General features: G+C 42.9%; 2 protein-coding genes across 4 annotated transcripts in view; one reads left to right on the forward strand and one right to left on the reverse strand.

The window, feature by feature from the left end:
• prrg4 (proline rich Gla (G-carboxyglutamic acid) 4 (transmembrane)) overlaps window positions 1-13,852 on the reverse strand; it is a 34,638-nt gene extending 20,786 nt beyond the window's left edge. The window contains exons 1-5 of one of the 3 annotated variants that reach the window (XM_067994174.1): window positions 13,346-13,852; window positions 9,022-9,143; window positions 5,645-5,808; window positions 5,076-5,124; window positions 4,111-4,234 (exon numbers count right to left, since the gene is read on the reverse strand). In XM_067994174.1, the coding sequence (XP_067850275.1) occupies window positions 4,111-4,234; window positions 5,076-5,124; window positions 5,645-5,808; window positions 9,022-9,133 (449 nt within the window). In that variant the 5' untranslated portion in view covers window positions 9,134-9,143; window positions 13,346-13,852. Of the gene's footprint in view, window positions 1-4,110; window positions 4,235-5,075; window positions 5,125-5,644; window positions 5,809-9,021; window positions 9,147-12,639; window positions 13,076-13,345 lie in introns of those variants that run through there. The other 2 variants (XM_067994176.1, XM_067994175.1) reach the window with 2 other exon arrangements.
• Window positions 13,589-22,038, forward strand: part of LOC137328057 (solute carrier family 13 member 1-like) — a 47,371-nt gene continuing 38,921 nt past the window's right edge. Inside the window, exon 1 of the mRNA XM_067994173.1 lies at window positions 13,589-14,438. The gene's annotated coding sequence lies outside the window, so the exon portion shown is untranslated. The remainder of the gene's footprint in view (window positions 14,439-22,038) is intronic.

The raw sequence follows: 22,038 nt of genomic DNA on the forward strand, positions 1-22,038 counted from the left end.
GGACAAACACCTCGCTATGGCCATCCCCACACCTCCACTACTCGCCTTTAAACAGCCACCCAACCTCAAACAGACCATCGTTCGCAGCAAACTACCTAGCTTTCAAGAGAACAGCGTCCACGACGCCACACAACCCTGCCACGGTAACCTCTGCAAGACATGCCAGATCATCGACACAGATACCACCATCACACGAGATGACACCACCCACCAGGTGCATGGTTCATACTCCTGTGACTCAGCCAACGTTGTCTACCTCATACGTTGCAGGAAAGGATGCCCCAGAGCATGGTACATTGGCGAGACCATGCAGACGCTGCGACAACGGATGAACGGACACCGCGCAACAATCGCCAAACAGGAGGGTTCCCTCCCAGTCGGGGAACACTTCAGCAGTCATGGACATTCATCCACCGACCTTCGGGTAAGCGTACTCCAAGGCGGCCTTCGAGACACACGACAACGCAAAATCGTCGAGCAGAAATTGATAGCCAAGTTCCGCACCCATGAGGACGGCCTCAACCGGGATCTTGGGTTCATGTCACGCTACACGTTACCCCACCAGCGAACAAATGTTATCTGTTTTTAATATAATGGGTCATTTGCTGGCTCTCTCTGCCTTCCGGATGTTTCTGCCTCTCTCTGTGTTTTTTTTTCTCTGTTTTTTTTCCCTGTTTGTTTTTTTGTTGAATGTGTATTCGGAGGTTCTGCAGGTAACACCTCTCTGTCTGAACACGGTGATTGCCTTGGCAACGGGCAGTTGCAGGGGCAGTCTGTAAACACCATGTATTATTGTTCAATATGTATAAATGCGTAGGCTTCAAGGAGATCTTGAAACATTTGCCTGAGGAAGGAGAAAATCTCCGAAAGCTTGTGAATTTAAAATAAAATTGCTGGACTATAACTTGGTGTTGTAAAATTGTTTACAATTGTCAACCCCAGTCCATCACCGGCATCTCCACATCAGATAATATAGAAATTTATGATGGATGGGGCTGAGGCGCCACCTAGTGGTCAGAGAGGTGTGAAATCATCAACCTCAGTTGTTTCTCTCCTCATCCTTTTTTCCCTCACTATTTTCCCGACCTTTTAAATTTCCTGTTTATCTTTTCAGACGCTGACCAACTTGATGTTGTGTATTTCCCACATTTTCTGTTTTCAACCTCAGTTGTATCCTTTCCTTCATTCTGATTTACATTTCCAATTCATATCTACAAAGTTCATCATTGGCTCTTTCTCCATAGCCTAAACAAAGCTATAAACTAATTGTGGTTACAATGTCCAGGCTTGGGCTGATATGAGGCGCGAATATTACTTGCCACTTAAGTGCCAGGCAATGACCATCTCCAACAAGAGAGAGCATAACTACCTTGCCTTGACATTCAATGGCATTACCATCGCCGAATCCCCCACCATCAACATCCTGGGAATCGCCATTGACCACAAACTCAACTAGGCCAGCACATAAATGCCGTGGCTCCAAGAGCATGTCAATGGCTGGGTATTCTGCGGCAAGTGGCTCACCTCCTGACTCTCCAAAGCCTTTCCACCATCTACAAGGCACAAATCAGGAGCAACATGGAATATTCTCCACTTGCCTGCATAACTGCAGCTGCTACAACGCATAAGAGGCTTGACACTACCAGGACAAAGTAGTTTGTTTGATTGGCAGCCCATCCACCGGCTTAAACATTCACTCCCTTCACCACCAGCGCACAGTGGCTGCAGTGTGTACCATCCACAGGATGCACTGCAGCTACTCGCCAAGGCTTCTTCGACAGCACCTCCCAAACCCGCGACCTCCACCACCCAGAAGGACACGAGCAGCACCTCCATGGGAACCCCACCTCCAAATCACACACCATCCTGACTTGGAAATATATCACTGTTCCTTCATCGTCACTAGGTCAGAATCCTGGAATTCCCAACTTAACAGCACTGTGGGAGAACCTTCACCACCGGACTGCAGTGGTTCAAGAAGGCGGCTCACCACCACTTTCTCAAGGGCAATTAGGGATGGGCAATAAATGCCGGCCTTGCCAGCGACATCTATATCCAGAGAATGAATTTTTTTTAAATCCCACATTCCAGCTTCTTGGCAAAAGGAATTAAAAATTTAACAACACACGCCTTCTACAAAAATTAAATTTAAATTCAATGACAGTTCTAGTTCACACACAAATAGTACTAGACGTTTAAAAAATATATCCTGGCCATAGTAACACATGTAAAGCAGCCTCCTTCATTCAGGCAGCGCATGTCACTGACTTTCAAGTAGCTAATATTGATCAGCAGAGTTGTAGCGAGGTATTGGTCTATAGTCTCTGGAGTTTAGAAGAACAAGAGGTGATCTCATTGAGACACAAGATTCTGAGAGGGCTTGACAGGGCAGGTGCTGAGAGGTTGTTTCCCCTGACTGGAGAGTCTAGAACTAGGGGGCATAATTGCAGGATAAGGGGTCGGCCATTTAGGACTGAGATGAGGAGGAATTTCTTCACTCAGAGGGTGCGAATCTTTGGAATTCTCTACCCCAAAGGGCTGTGGATGCTGAGTCATTGAATACATTCAAGACAGAGTTTGATAGATTTTTGGACTCTAGGAGAATCAAGGGATATGGGGATCAGGTGGGAAAGTGGAGTTGAGATTGAAGATCAGCCATGATCTTATTGAATGGCGCAGCAGGCTCGAGGGGCCGTATGGCCTATTCCTGCTCCTATTTCTTATGATCTTATTTCAGGCAGCAGCAACTTTGCCTCCTGCCAAAGTAGAACTTTCTACTGGTAGGAGAAATACACTATTGGGCGTAACCAATAGTGTCAGCCGTGGCACTCTCGCCTCTTGACTCAGAAGGTCACTGGTTCAAGTCTCACTTCAGAGACTCGAGCACAAAAGTCTAGGCTGACATTCCAGCGCAGTATTGAGGGAGTGCTGCACTGTCGGAGGTGCTGTCTTTCGGATGAGATGCTAAACCAAGACCCTGTCTGCCCTCTCTGGTGGACATAAAAGATCCCATGACACTATTTTGAAGAAGAGTAGGGGTGTTCTCCCGAGTATCCTGGCCAATATTAGTCCTTCAACTAACATCACTAAAAACAGATTATCTGGTCATTATCTCATTGCTGTTTGCGGGATCTTGCTGTGCGCAAATTGGCTGCCGCGTTTCCTACATTACAACAGTGGCTATACTTCAAAAGTGTTTCACTGGCTGCAAAACGCTTGGGATGTCCTGTGGTTGTGAAAGGCGCTATATAAATGCAAGTCTTTCTTTCTTAACCTGAAACTCACCTGAGCGCAGCCTCGCCGATCTGATTGTCGGAAGGTTCTGTATTTGCGATATTGCTACTCTTATCGCTACATCAATTTAAAAATTCTCATCCTCGTGTTCAAATCCCTATGTGGCCTCGCCCCTTGTTATCTCTGTAACCTCTTCCAGGCCCTAAAAGCCTCCGAGAACTCTGCGTTCCTCCAACTCTGGTCTCCTGTTCATCCCCCACCTCATTCGCCCCCACCATTGGTGGCCATGCCTTCAGCCATCTAGGCCCTAAGCTCTGGAATTCCCTCCCTAAACCTCTCCGCATCTCGTTCCTCCTTTAAGACGCTCTTTAAAACCTACCTCTTTGACCAAGCATTTGGGTCACCTGTCCTAACAGCTCCTTCTTTGACTTGGTGTCAATTTTTTGTCTGATTATGCTTCTGTGAAACCACCATGGGACGTTCTACTATGTTAAAGGTGTTAAATAAATGCAAGTTGTTGTTGTTAACTGAGTGATCACTCTGCGTAGGTTGGTCTGTTTGTGTTGGCTTAGATTGTGTGCGCCCCCAGGTTTTCTTGGTTAAGTACTAAAATTTGATTCGAGAAGGAAATTGTTAGCTGTCCAAGTAAGGACAAGCTGGACAGTTGAGGATTAATGGTGCAGGCTTGGCCTACGTTCCTTTATCTGTGCAGATCCACCCATCGAAACATTTCAACATGCTGATGCTCGTACAGTTTTAGACAAAGTGACCGTGCCAAGATTGTCGTAAAATCGAAAATTTTATTCCAACTGGTTTCAAAAATGCACCGCATGTATGCACAAAGGGTAAAGAATAATCTAACGTGGGAAAACTTACCGCGTGTCACTTCGGTCTTTATATCTCCGCTTGCAGTAGTACCAGATAAAAAACCCCAACATAACTAAAAATATCACGGTGCCAAAAAATGCTGTCAGAATTGTAGTTATATCGGTCGTAATGCCTGGGAAAAGAGAGAGCGATGGGCAATATTAGCAAAGCAAGTCTCGTGTGGTCTTTGATCCCTATTCTTTGAAACTGCAATACAAGACCTTCATTATGAATGATTTGAACAAGTGCGCCCACTCCGCTCTTGGAGTGCCCCAGTGGTCTGTACTAAGCTGGGGCTCTTTTCTCTAGAAGACTGAGGGGTCACCTGATAGAGGTCGTTTAAGATTATGAAAGGGTTTGATAGGGTACACGTAGAGATGATGTTTCCACTTGCGGGGAAGACCAGAACTAGGGGCCATAAATATAAGATAGTCACTAATAAATCCAATAGGGAATTCAGGAGAAACTTCTTTACCCAGAGAGTAGTCAGAATGTGGAACTTGCTACTACATGGAGCATTTGAGGTGAATAGCATAGATGCATTTAAAGGGGAAGCATGATAAACACATGAGGGAGAAAGGAATAGAAGGTTATGCTGATAGGATTAGAAGAGAAGAGGGGTGGGAGGAGACTCAGGTGGAGCATAAACACCGGCATGGACCAGTTGGGCCGAATGGCCTGTTTCTGTACATTCTATGTAATTCTCTGTATGTTATGGTTAACTTTAAACAGGGCAGATTTCCAGAGTACTTTACCATGATCCAATTAGGCCAAGATTTTAATTTTAACACCAAGGTGGCTTCATATCAGCTCATCATAATTGCGTTTCAGGTAGCGACAAACTTGGACTTTAAAGGCTTGTGAGAAAGCGCAGTACTCCATTTCAACAAGAGCGACTTGTAACAAGAAAGGGAAGAGGTTGAAATAGATCCTCTACTGGAACGAGTCACATTTGTAAAAAAAATTAGTTTTACCTGGTTTGGCATAAGGGCCCTTTGTTGTGTAATCTCTCCAAAAGATTTTCTAAAAGAAAAAAAATATACTTTAGAAAGAGAAAAAGAAAGCTTTTTTTTCATGTAACATGAGATACAATTAAAGTGACAATTAAAACAACTTTCCAATCTGGCTCAGTGGAAAAACATACCATTTCACTGAACCACACAGACCAAGAAAGATCCCTGCTCTGTGTTGAGTTTGGATGACCTCAGTCAGGTCAATGCTGGAGTTTCTGAATGACATTCTTTGCCCCATGATGGAAATTGCAAAAATGTGGATGCTGGACAAGGACATGATTGGATTTGGCCGTGATACTCCCATGGTTAAATAGCCTGCCGACAATGCTGTCCAGAATCTCTTTTAAACACTCAGGCAGCAACTTAATGCTGTATCCTGGCACAAGGTGGGCGGGAAGATTCTTTTCAAAAATTGATGAATTGCATTAATTAGTTATACTCATTTCTTTAACCAAATTTTGTAAAGGACTTCAATTATTCATACTGGTCTGTGCTATTCCTTTTACAAGTACAAGGAGGAAATACTCAACTGTCTTCTTATCGTCTTCAAAAACTTCTCGTGCCTCTTCAAAGCTACATATTTCTTCAAAACACTCTCTTTCGAGATTTCCTTGAGTAAATATTTCAAAATCCCACCGATTGTACAGAAGCCGGCGTCCCAGGAAACTTCGAGCTTCTTTTCCCCTAATAAATGCTAACCAAAGTAACCAAGTAAAACCATCAGCATGTACAGAGACACTATAATCTGGTTACAAACACAGCAACTGTAGGACCATAGAAGCTCACAGCACAAAAGGAGGCCATTTGGCCCATTGTGCGCGCGCCAGCTTTTCGTTAGAGCAATCCAAAACCAATCTCACTGCCCTGCTCTCTCCCCGTGGCATTGTATCTTCCTCTGCTTCAAATATTTATCCAATTTTTCCTCAAAAGATGCAATGGTCTCTGCCTCAACAACTCTCTGTCTGATAACATTCCAAGCTCCAACAACCCTCTATGTAAAGAAATTTCTCCTAACCTCTCAGTCATGATCTTAAGTGGATGACTCCTCATCGTTGATGACCCAAAAACAGTCTTTCTCTATTCATCCCATCATCTTTGTGCTCATTTTCCTGGGAAAAGGGACTTTGAAATTACCGAATTAAAGTTTTCAAGATTATGGAGGGAAATGGAGAAACTTGTTCCAAGCAAATTGTTCACTCTGATTAAGAATTCAAATAGCGGACGGCACAAGTTAAAACGAAGAAGTTAGGAGTCAGAAGGGAGGTCGGGCAAAACTTTTTCGCCCAAAGGGTAATAGGCTATCGAAGCATTAAATAAACAATTCTAAAGAGAGGAGTGACTAAAACATAGAGAGAGAACCAGGTAAGTGGGACTGATATTATTTCTGCTCCTAAAAATAATTGTGTTCCAACAATGCTACGGCAGCTGGAAACATCTGTCCACAGGGTCCAAAATCTCCACACAATTTTTTTTATTACAAAAATGGGAGCGTCTGATTATGCAGCGCACTGGTGCTCCATCACACTGTTGTACTGAGATTTCCACCTCCAAATCCCCAGGAGCTGGAGAGTGCGCGCAAGGGTTAAGGAATTACAAGAAGAAGTGGTGGGAGATGAGGTGGGGAAGGAGCGGCGGTGGGGGGGGGGGGGGGGGGGGGGGGGGAGGTGGGGAAGCGGGGGGGGGGGGGGGGGGGAAGCAGGGGGAAGGTGTGGAAGAGCAGGTCAAGGTATTTTCTACACCTGGTTTGACATCACATTCGAGTTACACTCCACGCTGTATCAAAACAAAATGGTGTGGGACCAGCCCCTCAAGGGAGTCGCTCACCAATTCTCTACAGATTTGGACTGCAACTTTAGTCCCCACTTTGCACAGACGCTGAAGTTCAAGGTAAATGTGCCTTGAGCTGCTCTTGTACACCTTCTTGGTGTCAGCCATAGCTCAGTAGTAGCACTCTCGCCTCCGAGTCCGAAGGTTGTGGGTTCGAGCCCTACTCCAGAGACTTGAGCACAAAATTCAGGCTAACACTTGTGCAGCACTGTCGGAGGTGCTGTCTTTTGGATGAGATGCTAAACCGAGGCCCTGTCTGCCCTCTCAGGTGGATGCAAGAGATCCCCATGGCACTATTTTGAAGGAAAGCAGGTGAGTTCTCCCTGGTGTCCCGGCCAATGTTTATCCCTCAACCAACATCACTAAAAAAACAGATCATCTGGTCATTGTCACATAGCTGTTTGTGGGATCTTGCTGTGCGTAAATTGGCTGCCGCGTTTCCTACATTACAACAGTGACTATACTTCAAAAGTACTTAATTGGCTGTAAAACGTTTGGGACGTCCTGAGGTCATGAAAGGTGCTATATAAATGCAAGTATTTCTTTTTTTTGTTTGAGGCACGGGAACAGAGTGGCTTCCCAAACCACTGACCAGGAAATAATGGGCTAGAGATCTTAAATCATTTATCTTTAAAGTTACAAACATTATTTGTATGGGAAATGAAGATAAATGCAGGTGGGCTTGGCGTACCAGTCACTGATGCTCTTCAGTACTTTGATAACCAGCTGTTCTGGTAAAGCTGCTCCCAATTAGTTGGCAGTGATGCAACAGTCATAAAAATGCATGCTATAGTTGGAACGTTTTCTTAGCAATCAAAATTACTGGTGTCCTGCTGCACCGTAATAAAATCGATAAAAACAGCCGCCATTTTAACGCAAACCTTTACGAGCAAACTGCAACAGTTTACTAAGTTTGCACCTTAAATGGATCACATTTGTATCACAAACGCATTGGTTCCTTGGCTCAAATCAATGTACTGTGCATTCTTTCCCTGCCACCCATCCCCAGTTTCTAAGCTACATCTGGTGCACAATAAAGGAGGATGCAAAGTTCAGGGTAAAGCATTGCCACACACTATCAGTGGAATTTGATTCCTTTTATATTGGCTTCCCACCTGTAGCTGCACTGCCAATATTCCACAGAAAAGATGTTCACATAACGTAGGACTAAGACTGCATACATATTTTTTTTTTGCAAAGATACTTCCTCTCAATCGTCCCTATGGAATTCTGGTGTACCAATGTAAATATGTGTCGGGAGCAGACACTTGGCTGATTAACATTTATTTGCCATTATATAAAACAGCACTTCACACGACCTACTGGAATAGTCAATACTGTGACTCGAGGCAAAAGGCAGTGCCACGGGTAAAGAACTGTGTTCAGCCTACAAGCAAAGTAATTTAGATTGAAAGGAAAACCGCAAAGCTGAAATAAAATTAACGAAAGAACTTGCATTTATATAACGCCTTTCACAACCTTAGGACATCTCAAACCACTTTACAGCCAATGAAGTACTTTTTTGAAGTGTAGTTACTGCTGTAATGTAGGGAAACATGGCAGTCAATATATGCATAGCAAGGCCCCACAATCGGCAATGTGATAATAACCAGGTAGTCTGTTTTGTTAGTGATGTTGGTTGATGGATAAATATTGGCCAGGACACCAGGGAGAACTCCCCTGCTCTTCTTTGAAATAGTGCCATGGAATCTTTTACGTCCACCCGAGAGGGCAGATGGGGCCTCGGCTTAACTGGGAGTGTCAGCCTAGATTTTATGCTCAAGTCTCTGGAGTGGGACTTGAAATTAGAAAATGCTAGAAATACACAGGTCTGTCAGCATGTGAAAAGTGAAAAGACGGGTTAACCTTTCAGGCGTAGTCCCTTTATCAAAATTTACTTCAACACCAGGGCAAGAACATTATGTTAATTTTAAGGTAACAGTTTCATAATCTCCTGTTGAATAAACAGGATTCAGTGGGGGTGTTTTAACATTTTTACACTAGACAAGACCCTACACCAGTTCGACTAGTGGAAGTCAGAGAATGGGCATTACAATTACATTCGTAATAAAAAAATTACCTTTTCTTTGTGGTTTTGGACCACTGGTTTGTGCTTCCGATACATCAGCACATCCTGATAGTCCATTAGTAAGTACAGACAGCTGACTGATAAGCACTAGCAGATGGAACATGGCTGTACTCCTGCTAACAGAGGGAACTGCATTAGCAACAAAATATTACTTGATTCAAAAATAAAAATTTCAAAAAACAATATCCATAACTACACTCCAATGCCACTTATTGTTCTGTGAACAATACTAGCACGATATAAATAAAACTAAAACCATAGGAACAGGAGTAGGCCATTCAGACTCCTCGAGACTGCTCTGCCATTCAATTAGCTCATGATCATGGTTAAAAGGATTCGACAGGTTAGATACAGAAAAACCATTTCCTCTGGTGGGGGAATCATGAATGAGATGACATAATCTTAAAATTGGAGCTAGGCCATTAAGGAGCAAAATCAAGAAGCCCTTTTTCCCACACTAAGGGAAGTGGAAATCTGGAATTATCTCCTCAAAAGGCTGCAGATGCTATGACAATTGGAGCTTGCAAGACTGAGATCGATAGATTTTTGTTAGGTAAGGATATCAAGGGATATAGAGCAAAGGTGGGTAAATGGGATTGAGGTACAGATCAGCTATGAGCAATGTCATCAGAACTCACCAATTAAACAAACAGATAGTCATGGATAGATTATAGGTGTGTACATAATGGAACAGTTTCTAATAAAATATTTTTTGTTAATTTTTAAACACAAAATATTGGGAAGCAGAGCTAGAAATATGTATACAACATTTTTTTTAAAAAATGAAAAGTTTGTATTTCAATTTTAGAGCAAAAATTCTTTTACAATTCTTTTATAACAGCGACTTTATGGAGAGTGTCCTTGCCAGACATTTCAGCAGATTTATGCAACTTGCGTCCTCTTTGATCTCCAATGTATGAAATGCATCTGGAAATGGCTCCCTACACCTCCTAAGAACATAAGAAATAGGAGCAGGAGTAGGCCAATCGGCCCCTCGAGCCTGCTCCGCCATTCAATAAGATCATGGCTGATCTGGTCCTAACCTCAAATCTAAAATCATGTCCAATTTCCTGCCCGCTCCCCGTAACCCCTAATTCCCTTTACTTCTAGGAAACTGTCTATTTCTGTTTTAAATTTATTTAATGATGTAGCTTCCACAGTTTCCTGGGGCAGCAAATTCCACAGACCTACCACCCTCTGAGTGAAGAAGTTTCTCCTCATCTCAGTTTTGAAAGAGCAGCCCCTTATTCTAAGATTATGCCCCCTCGTTCTAGTTTCACCCATCCTTGGGAACATCCTTACCGCATCCACCCGATCAAGCCCCTTCAATAAGATCGCCCCTCATTCTCCTGAACTCCAATGAGTAGAGTCCCAATCTACTCAACCTCTCCTCATATGTCCGCCCCCTCATCCCCGGGATTAACCGAGTGAACCTTCTTTGTACTGCCTCGAGAGCAAGTATGTCTTTTCTTAAGTATGGACACCAAAACTGTATGCAGTATTCCAGGTGCGGTCTCACCAATACCTTATATAACTGCAGCAATACCTCCCTGTTTTTATATTCTATCCCCCGAGCAATAAACGCCAACATTCCGTTGGCCTTCTTGATCACCTGCTGCACCTGCATACTAACTTTTTGATTTTCTTGCACTAGGACCCCCAGATCCCTTTGTACTGCAGTACTTTCCAGTTTCTCGCCATTGAGATAATAACTTGCTCTCCGATTTTTCCTGCCAAAGTGCATAACCTCACATTTTCCAATATTGTATTGCATCTGCCAAATCTCCGCCCACTCACCCAGCCTGTCTATATCCCCTTGTAGGTTTTTTATGTCCTCCTCACTCTCTACTTTCCCTCCCATCTTTGTATCATCTGCAAACTTTGATATGTTACACTCGGTCCCCTCCTCCAAATCGTTAATATAGATTGTAAAGAGTTGGGGACCCAGCACCGACCTGCGGAACACCACTAGCTACTGGTTGCCAGTCCGAGAATGAACCATTTATCCCAACTCTCTGCTTCCTGTTAGATAACCAATCCTCCACCCATGCCAGAGTATTACCCCCAATCCAGTGATTCTTTATCTTGAGCAATAATCTTTTATGTGGCACCTTGTCGAATGCCTTCTGGAAGTCCAAATACACTACATCCACTGGTTCCCCTTTATCCACTCTGTACGGTATATCCTCAAAGAACTCGAGCAAATTTGTCAGACATGACTTCCCCTTCGTAAAGCCATGCTGACTTTGACTTATTAAATTATGTTTATCCAAATGTTCCGCGACTGTCTCCTTAATAATAGACTCCAAAATTTTACCCACCACAGATGTTAGGCTAACTGGTCTATAATTTCCAGCCTTCTGCCTAATACCCTTTTTAAATAACGGTGTTACATTAGCTCACCATCTTTCCATCTCACCAACTCTCTCACCTTCAAAATCCCTCTCAAGACATACCCTATTGACTATGTCATCTGACACCTCCCTATTTGTTACTGCTGCTCAGCAAATGTTTTCACCTCTTTCAAGTTCCTTTGAACTTGTTACTAAATTAAAGGCATTACAGCATAGGAGGCCATTTGGCCCATCTTGCCTGTGCCGGCTCTATGAAAGAGCTATCCAATTAGTCCCACTCCCCCACTCTGTCCCCATAGCCCTGCAAATTTTTCTTTTTCAAGAGTATATCCAATTCCCTTACATAAATGAAAGTTTTTTTTAAAAAACCCTTTGTAGTTTTAATTTTAAACGGTGAAAAATGTTAAAATCTGGTGATAAAGTAATTGGATCTTGCGCAGTATGAACTATACGGGGACATCTGACACACTAGTTCACACCAGAGCTTTTACAACAGGCTGCTCCTGACACTGAACTTCTCCGGAGGCTCCCTAATACAGTAATGCCATTGTTCTGAGGTGATACCACTAATTTATTATGCATTTTGAGCTATTTACTTTTGTTTTGCAACCCTCTTGCAGTTCCAGTACTTCAACATATCCAGATGTTAACTACACAACTCAAATAGTACTATGTGCACAAGGGTGTTCTCCCAGTGTGCTGGAAACATTTATCCCTCAACCAACACCTTAAAACAGATGTTCTGGTCATTTATTTCATTGCTGTTTATGGGACCTTGCTGTGCGCAAATTGGCTGCCACCTTTCCTACATTACAACAGCCACTAGATTTCAAAAAGTACTTCAATGGCTGTAAAGTGCTTTGGGATGTCCTGAGGTTGTGAAAGGCGCTATATAAACGCAATTGTTTATTACATTTCTTTTGCTGTGGACCTGTGACTACTGGTTAGTTGAGCACAGGGTTAGGTGCAAACATCAAGCATTAATTTGGTGTGGCTGAGTGACATTAGCAATAGCTCAAGGATGGGGACCACATCTTAAATAAACCAGATTTTTTTTTAAAGTTCATTTTTTTTCCACAATGGGTCACAATGTTTTTTTTTTGGAGGGGGGGGGGCTGAGAAGTCATCTGCTGCCACTTTACAGAGAATTTTAAAAAAAAATTCCAGCCCAGGGGAATCTACAGGAGAAACTTCAGAAGATAATATCGTAGCTCAAGATCAAAAGTGCGCAGAGTTCTTCTTAGGATGTACTTACTATTGCAACTGCGTGAAGTGGCTTCACTTTGCATCGATGCTGTAGTAACAAATGTAAATATATTCTGAACCCGGAGTCACGAGCATGTCCTGACACTGGAGCAAAGCAGACTGTGACTCCCTGGAGAAGCAAAGTCTCACTCCACTTTGTCTAGAAGTCACTTCGGAGCGTCAATACCGGATTTACACGTCACAGGTTTAACATTGATGTGAAACCGAAACCACTTTGAACGGATGCTTAAGTTCTGGACTGGTTCGATAATGCTGGATAATTCCTAGCTTGTCTCTTAGGCTTTCAGCACTTCATAAAGTGCCACTCTTCACTTCCATCTAAATTTACACGGCGTTGTTAAGGAAACGAGACAAATTACAGTTTAGATGTACGCCATTTCCACTGTACGTTACGTGGGTGAGGTGAAGGGGCAATTGTCCACGCAGATGTCACTGATTTTCTAACCTCTCTGAAGTGTTTATTTGCGTCACTTTGCTAACCGACTAAGCCTCGACACAAATAATGAGGGGGGAGGAAAAATAAGATTTTCAGAATTTCCGCTATTTTCTATTTGCTTTCCCTTGAATGAGAAACCAACAAATGCGACACTTCTACATGTTCCTTAGCGCTGCTCGTAAGTCCTGAGCTTCCCGACTCTCATCCTGTAGCTCGCGAGCATGAACCGAGCCCCCCTCCCTTGCGCGTCTCCACTCACCTGGACAATGAACCCCCGGGTGTGGGGGGAGGAGGAGGAGGAGGGGAAGGAAACAGATGGAAATGTTCCGCAGGAGCGTTGACGGCAGCTGGGTATCAAAGTGTAGATTGCAACAGTCCGTCGTTTTTGCGGATGGGCAGCTCCGATTTGATTTTGGGACGCGGCCAACGGCCTTGAAGAGCCTTTAAAAATCAGCGCGATGCAAACGCCAACACACGGCAGGGAGGGGAGGGGAGGGACGAGGGTGGTTGGAGGCAGCGCTTCATCCGCTGACCAGTGAGGGCGAAGCTGGCGTGCAGCACGGGCGGCTGCAGGTCAGTGTCACGCGCTCCGTCCCATCCCCGGCCACGCGCCGCCGCCGCCGCCGCCCTTTGTGTCAATTGTTTTCGTTGGATACAGTGTATCGACCGGCGCTTCAATTGTTTTCGTTGGATACAGTGTATCGACCGGCGCTTCAATTGTTTTCGTTGGATACAGTGTATCGACCGGCGCTCCCCCGCCCACCACCGCGCATGCGCGGGATTGGGGCTTCATTGTGGCCATGGGTCGCATCTGGAGAGAAGCAGATGTTCTGTCAGTGCCTGAGTTTATAGTAGAGAAAAAATCTACCTGATGGGGATGGAAGGAGGAAACCATCACATTTTTTTCCCCTAAGTTCAAAACTGCCATCATCACATCCTCCCCACCCTTGACCCCTCTGTCCTTGCTACCTACCGCCCCATCTCCAACCTCCCTTTTCCTCTCCAAAGTCCTTGAACGTGTTGTCACCACCTAAATCCGCGCCCATCTATACCAAAGGTGCTATATAAATGCAAATGGTTGTTGTTGGATGGAGCCTGCAGGGGATGTGACTAGGATTAGGCACGAGTTCTCACGTTCCTTGTTCCTGGATGAAAATTATTTGAAAAATATTGCTAAGTAAGATCTCCATATCATAAGACACAGGGATATTTTAAAAAGAATAGATTTTGAGTGTCTAGTTTACATTTCTGGGAACCCCACTGAAACAACACTTCCAGTGTTGAAGGTCTGAGTTACGAGGAAAGACTGGAGAAACATGGACTTCTCAGCTTTGAAAGGAGAAATCTGAGAGGTGAGTTTATACAGTTATATCTATCTGTAATGTATTAAATTTACTATGCATGTCATGCACTTGTTATTTGAGCATCATGATTCTGTCATATCTCTCAATGGCTTCTGGATAAAAAAAATTTTCCCCATTCTAAAACTGCCGGCCACACAATTTCGCTTGCAGCTGCGCTCTGAGAATTTGCTCAGTGGGTAGCACTCTGGCATCTGAGTCAGAAGGTCGTGGGTTCAGGTCACGCTCCATAGACTTGAGCATATGGTTATAGCTAGGGAGTTATAACCTTATAGCTGAGGGAGTGGTGCACTGTCGGAGGTGCTGTCTTTTGGATGAGATGTTAAACCGAGGCCTGTCTGCCCTCTCAGATGGATATGTAGCACTATTCGAAGAAGAGCAGGGGAGCTCTCCCGGTGTCCTGGCCAACATTAATCCTTCAACCAACACCTAAATTTTTTTTAAAAATTATCTGGTCATTATTTTAATGCTGTTTGTGTGACCTTGTGTGCAAATTGGCTGCTGTGTTTCCTACATTACAACAGTGACTACACTTCAAAAGTACTTAATTGGCTGTAAAGCGCTTTGGGACATCCTGAGATTGTGAAAGGTGATATACAAATGCAAGTCTCTTTTTTCTTTCACTAGATGGAGCTTCATAAGCTGCAAATCATCATTACCTATACCTACAGCGTCATGAAGTAAGCTGTCGGTGTAGGTAATGAGCTGCCCTGTAGTAAAGGGCAAAGGTAAAATCCAGCAAATAACTTTAAATTAAGCTGCAAGAGTGGGACAAAGGCTCAAACTAGTAATAGGCAAATTAAGGACTGACACCAGGAAGTGCCTCTTCACACACATACTGATCAACACATGGAACGGACTCCAGATAGAGTAGTGGAGGTGACATCCTTGGGATCATCTAAGAACCAACTGGATGCTGCAGTGGGGGAATAGGACTTTAGGGTGTTTCTGGTTGGACAAACTAAGATGGGACAAATGACCTTCCTCACCTGTAGTTATCTTGTGAAATCAGACTAGGAGCTCTATTAACAAGTGGAATACTTTCCCCTGACACATAGAAGTACAGCAGGTGGAGACAGTTTGCAAACTATTGAAACAGAATTGCGTATAAGAACATAAAAAATAGGAGCAGGGGTAGGCCATGCAGCCCCTAGCGCCTGCTCCACCATTCAATAAGATCATGGCTGATCTTCGACCTCAACTCCACTTTCCCGCCCGATCCCCATATCCCTTGATTCCCTTAGTGTCTTAAAAATCAATTGATCTCCGCATTGAACGTACTCAACAACTCTGCAGCCACAGCCCTCTGGGGTAGAGAATTCCGAAGATTCGCAACCCTCTGAGTGAAGATATTTTTCCTCATCTCAGTCCTAAATGGCCGACCCCTGATCCTGAGACTATGCCCCCTAGTTCTTGACTCTCCAGTCAGGGGAAACAGCCTCTCAGCATCTACCCTGTCAAGCCCTCTTAGAATCTTATATGTTTCAATGAGATCACCTCTCCTTCTAAATTCCAGAGAGTATAGGCCCATTCTACTGAATCTCTCCTCATGGGACAATCCTCTCCTCCCAGGAATCAATCGAGTGAACCTTCGTTGCACCGCCTGTAAGTCAAGTATATCCTTCCTTAGATAAGGAGACCAAAATTGTACACAGTACTCCGTATGGTCTCACCAAAGCCCTATACAATTGCAGCAAGTTTTCCTTACCCTTATACTCCAACCCCCTTGCAATAAAGGCCAGCATACCATTTGCCTTCCTTATTACTTGCTGTACCTGCACGTTAGCTTCCTGTGTTTATATAAGAAATAGGAGCAGGAGTAGGCCAATCGGCCCTTCGAGCCTGCTCCACCATTCAATAAGATCATGGCTGATCTGATCCTAAACTCAAATATAAATTCATGTCCAATTTCCTGCCCGCTCCCCGTAACCCCTCATTCCCTTTACTTCTAGGAAACTGTCTATTTCTGTTTTAAATTAAGATAACAACTTGCTCTCTGATTTTTCCTGCCAAAGTGCATAACCTCACATTTTCCAATATTGTATTGCATCTGCCAAATCTCTGCGCACTCACCCAGCCTGTCTATATCTCCTTGTAGGTTTTTTATGTCCTCCTCACTCTCTACTTTCCCTCCCATCTTTGTATCATCTGCAAACTTTGATATGTTACACTCGGTCCCCTCCTCCAAATCGTTAATATAGATTGTAAAGAGTTGGGGACCCAGCACCGACCCCTGCGGAACACCACTGGCTACTGGTTGCCAGTCCGAGAATGAACCATTTATCCCAACTCTCTGTTTCCTGTTAGATAACCAATCCTCCACCCATGCCAGAATATTACCCCCAATCCAGTGATTCTTTATCTTGAGCAATAATCTTTTATGTGGCACCTTGTCGAATGCCTTCTGGAAGTCCAAATACACGACGTCCACTGGTTCCCCTTTATCCACCCTGTACGTTATGTCCTCAAAGAACTCAAGCAAATTTGTCAGATATGACTTCCCCTTCATAAAGCCATGCTGACTTTGTCCTATTAAATTATGTTTATCCAAATGTTCCGCTACTGTCTCCTTAATAATAGACTCCAAAATTTTACCCACCACAGATGTTAGGCTAACTGGTCTATAATTTCCAGCCTTCTGCCTAATACCCTTTTTAAATAAGGGTGTTACATTAGCAGTTTTTCAATCTGCCGGGACCTTTGCCGAGTCCAGAGAATTTTGGAAAATTATTACCAAAGCATCCACAATCCCTACTGCCACTTCCCTCAAGACCCTAGGATGTAAGCCATCAGGTCCAGGGGATTTATCTGCCTTGAGTCCCATTAATTTACTGAGTACCAATTCCTTAGTGATTTTAATCGTATTTAGCTCCTCCCCCCTAGAGCCCCATTTTTATCCAGTGTTGGGATATTCTTAGTGTCCTCTACTGTAAAGACTGAAACAAAATATTTGTTCAGCATTTTTGCCATCTCCATGTTTCCCACCATTAATTTCCCGGTCTCATCCTCTAAGGGACCTACGTTTGCCTTAGCCACCCTTTTTCTTTTTATATAACTATAGAAACTCTTGCTATCTGTTTTTATATTTTTTGCTAATTTATTTTCATAATCTATCTTCCCTTTCTTAATCAAGGACTCCTAAATCCCTCTGAACACCAGCTTTTAATAGTTTCTCACCATTTAAAAGATATTTGGTTTATTGTTCAAAATGTGGTAAATTAAAATAGGTTAATTTTTTTTAGACAATTTTTGTATCAAGCTTCCTGTGAAGCATCTTATCAAACACCACCTGAAAATTGTTATACACTACATCCACTGCAATCCCTTTATCCAATTGTTAATATTTCAATTTACACTCAATTTTTTCAAACATGACTAGCCTTCAACAAATTTTAATATAATTGGCAAAAAGAACCAGGGGGGAGATAAGGAGATTTTTTTTTTAAGCAGCGAGTTGTTATGATCTGGAATGCACTATCTGAAATGGTGGTGGAAGCAGATTCAAATGGGAATTAGATATATACTTGAAAAGGATAAAATTTGTAGGGCTATGGGGAAAGAATGGGACCAATTGGATAACTCATGGCCTCTTTCTATGCTGTAATATTCTATGATTCTACAAAATCCATGCTGACTGTCCTCAATTGCCCCACACACCTCTCGATGCTTGTTTATTTTTATCTTGAATGATGGATTCTTCAGAGTTTGCCTAGAATTGACATTAGACTAACTGGGATTATAGTTATCCTGTTTATTCTCTCACTTCTTGATTAGAGATGTTAAGTTGGCTACAATCCAGTCCCCTGGCACAATTTCTGTATCCAAGGAGAATTGAAAGATTGTGGTCAGAGTCTCTGCTTTCTCCTTTTTGACTTCCTTCAAGAGTCTGGGTGCATTCCATCAGTGCCTAGTGACTTATCTACCTTGAATTTTGCTCTTTTTTTTAGAACCAACTACTTTCCTACATTTACCTCTGAAAATTGTTCCACATTCTCCTCTAATACATCTACATTCTCAATTCAACCACCATTTGTAAAAACTGACAGAAAATCTGTATTTAAGATCACCATCATCCACAACTAAATTCCCCCTTCACCTGAGTGGTTTTCCTCTCCTAAACTATATATTTTTTTATTTTCAATAAGATTATAAAAGCCTTTAATATTTCTTTTTATATTATCTGCTAGGCTTTTAAAAAAAAAAATCATATTTCCATATAAGCCTTGTAATCTGTCTTTTCACCTCCCCACTACATTTTCTATATTCCTAATGATTTTCTTTAGTACTGTTAGCCCTAGTTTAATCATGTTCCTCCCTTTTAAATTTCAGTTTAATTTTAATCTCTATTCATCCATGAGACTTTATCCTTTGATGCACTCCCTTTGATAGGAATATATCCTTTGTTTTATGATTTCCCACTGCTCATCTGGTATCTTGTTTACTAACTTTTGTGCTTTCTTAATTTGGGCCAGGTTCGTTTTTATCTCACTGAACTTTGCCTTTTTCGAGTTCAACGTATTTTTCTTTGATGATTCATTTTATGTTTTCACATTGGATTAAACTGTTGTAGTTACTATTTCCCAATTGATGACGACGACAACAACAACAACAACTTGTATTTATATAGCACCTTTAACGTAGTAAAATGTCCCAAGGCGCTTCACAGGAGGGTTATCAAACAAAATTTGACACCGAGCCACATAAGGAGATATTAGGACAGGTGACCAAAAGCTTGGTCAAAGAGGTAGGTTTTAAGGAGCGTCTTAAAGGAGGAGAGGCGGAGAGGCTTAGGGAGGGAAATCCAGAGCTTAGGTCCCAGGCAGCTGAGGGCACGGCCACCAATGATGGAGCGAAGGAAATCAGGGATGCACAAGAGGCCAGAATTGGAGAAGCGCAGAGATCTCAGATGGTTGTAGGGCTGGAGGAGATTACAGAGATAGGGAGGGGTGAGACCATGGAGGGATTTGAAAACAAGGATGAAAATTTTAAAATCAAGGCGTTGCTGGTCTGGGAGCCAACGTAGGTCAGTGAGCACTGTGAGTGATGGGTGAACGGGACTTGGTGCGAGTTAGGATACGGGCAGCAGAGTCTTGGATGAGCTCAAGTTAACGTTATAAATGAAAGAAAGAACTTGAATTTATACAGCATCTTTCTCAACCTCAGGATTTCCCAAAATGCTTCACAGCTAATCAAGTACTTTTGATGTGTAGTCACTATTGTAGTGTAGGGAATTACAGATCTCTTTGATCAAGCTTTTCCTTACCCCTCCTAATTTCCCCTCCTTTGGCCTGGCATTAGGGTCATTTTTTTTGTTTGTTTATGCCTCTGCGCAGTGCCTTTGGGTGTTTTTATATATTAAATGCACTTTTTATAAATGCAAGTTGTCGTTGTTTTAGTTCTCCTATTTGCACATCAGTTATTTGTCTCCCTTCATTTCCCAGAATTAAATCAAGCAATGCTTTTTTTCTATGTTGGACTAGAAGCATCCTGATCTAGGAAGCACTCTTGACTGCATTTTAAAAAGTGTTTCCCACATTTACCTACCAGTCTAACCCAGTATGATTGCCATGTTCTTCTCGCATATATTTCCGAACTGTCTACAGATCTTCCCCTCTATCTTATTTCCACCGTTTGGTGGACTGTAATGCACATCAAATTTCATACAATTCTGCTTCCTATTTCTTAACTTTATCCAGCAGAGAGACAGAGAGATGGGGCAGGGCAGAGATGGGGAGGGGATGGGAGGAGGAAAGGGGTGGAAAGAGGTGCCTTATCACATCCTCAGAACATCTGAAAGCACTTCATGTCCAATGAATTAATTTTGAAGTGTAGTCACTGTTGTTGAATGGAAAAATGTTAAACTAATTGTGCATAGTAAGGACCCACAAACAACCAGTTAATCTTTTTTTGCACCTTCTCTAGCACCCCTATATCCTTTTTATAATATGGAGACCAGAACTGTGCACAGTACTCCCAAGTGTGGTCTAACCAAGGTTCTATACAAGTTTAACATAACTTCTCTGCTTTTCAATTCTATCCCTCTAGAAATGAACCCCAGTTTTGCTTTTTTTATGGCCTTGTTAACCTGAGTTGCTACTTTTAGTGATTTGTGTATCTGTACCTCCAGATCTCTCTGCTCCTCTACCCCGTTAGGGAGGGGTGAGGAGGAGTGCTTCAATTCTATGTGCAGTCACCTCCCACGGAAGATTCGGTGTAGAAGAGTCCCTTTAGGATTTCTGAGCCTCGACTTAAGAAAAAACTGACGTGGTTCTTACGTTTTATCAGATCTGAGAAGTAAAACCTATTTCTGAGACTCCAATTTACTCCAATTGTTTCTAGTGAGAGAGAGAGAGAGAGAGAGAGAGCTCAGTCTGTATACGTTGCACTTTTCATACACATTGTTTAAGCACATCATGCAAATTGGAGCAAACTAGGTAAGCTATTTATCTTCACAGTGAACTGCATTTCAGTCAAACAGTACTAATTTTGCATCAGAGAAGCCACGGTCTTGTCCCTCAAGCATTCTGACCTCATCAGTTCTCTGGTACAGTACAGACAGCATCGATAGATAAGGTAAAGAGGGAATTTTTTTTTTTGTATTTAACACATTATTAGGCATGGAATGCCCTACCAGAAGCAAAAGGGAAGTGGATGAATATTTGAAAAGGACAAAACTAAAAGGGTACAGAGAAAGGGCAGGGGAATGGGACTAAGTGGATAAGCTCTTTCAGAGACCAAGCACGAGTGCAATGAGCTGGAGGCCACTTTCTGTGCTGTAATATATTCCTGTGCTATTTTTCCACAGCTATTTTCCAATCTTACTTCTGTAGTGTAACAGCGTTCAACTTATTGTGAAAACATTGTATCCAATGGGAGTCTGACGTGTCCTGTTCTTACAGTGACAAAGAACCTTTTTGACAATAGTACTTCAGCAATCTTATTTGTTTAATTTTTAATAGTGAGCATGACAGCCTGCTGCTTTGGGCTGTGGTAGTTTTCCTGCTATAAGAGAAGTTCACTTCCAATCTGTGTTTTAATACGTAAGACTTGTTAGGACTTCTAGGTTAAAGTCTGGAACGCTTGAGAAAATGTTGAAAGAAAGTGAATGTGTTTCCCATCAAACGTTGTACCAAAGTTTTATCTCTGCCTCAATTCTGTTCTGTCCGTTCTTGGAAGATTCTGATCATGCTAAGGTACCGATCCACAGGCACTGGCAATGCCCCAGTTTCTCAGCCAAGTGGTCATTCTTAAATGTGTGAACCGAGACAATATTGGCAGGTTGTTTGCTAATATCCATATTCTAACTCTCAACCAAGTCCCCTTCACCCATCACCCCTGTGCTCGCTGACCTACATAAGCTCCCAGTCAAGCAACGCCTCGAATTTAAAATTGTAATCCTCGTGTTCAAATCCCTCCATGGCCTCGCCCCTCTCTATCTCTGTAACCTCCTCCAGCCCGACAACCCTCCGAGATCTCTGCGTTTCTCCAATTCTGGCCTCTTCTGCATCCCCGATTTCCTTCGCTTCACCATTGGCGGCCGTGCCTTCAGCTGTCCAGGCTCTAAGCTCTGAAATTCCCTCCCTGAACCTCT

This window comes from Heptranchias perlo, chromosome 12 (genome assembly GCF_035084215.1).
Source record: "Heptranchias perlo isolate sHepPer1 chromosome 12, sHepPer1.hap1, whole genome shotgun sequence".
NCBI lineage: Eukaryota > Metazoa > Chordata > Chondrichthyes > Hexanchiformes > Hexanchidae > Heptranchias > Heptranchias perlo.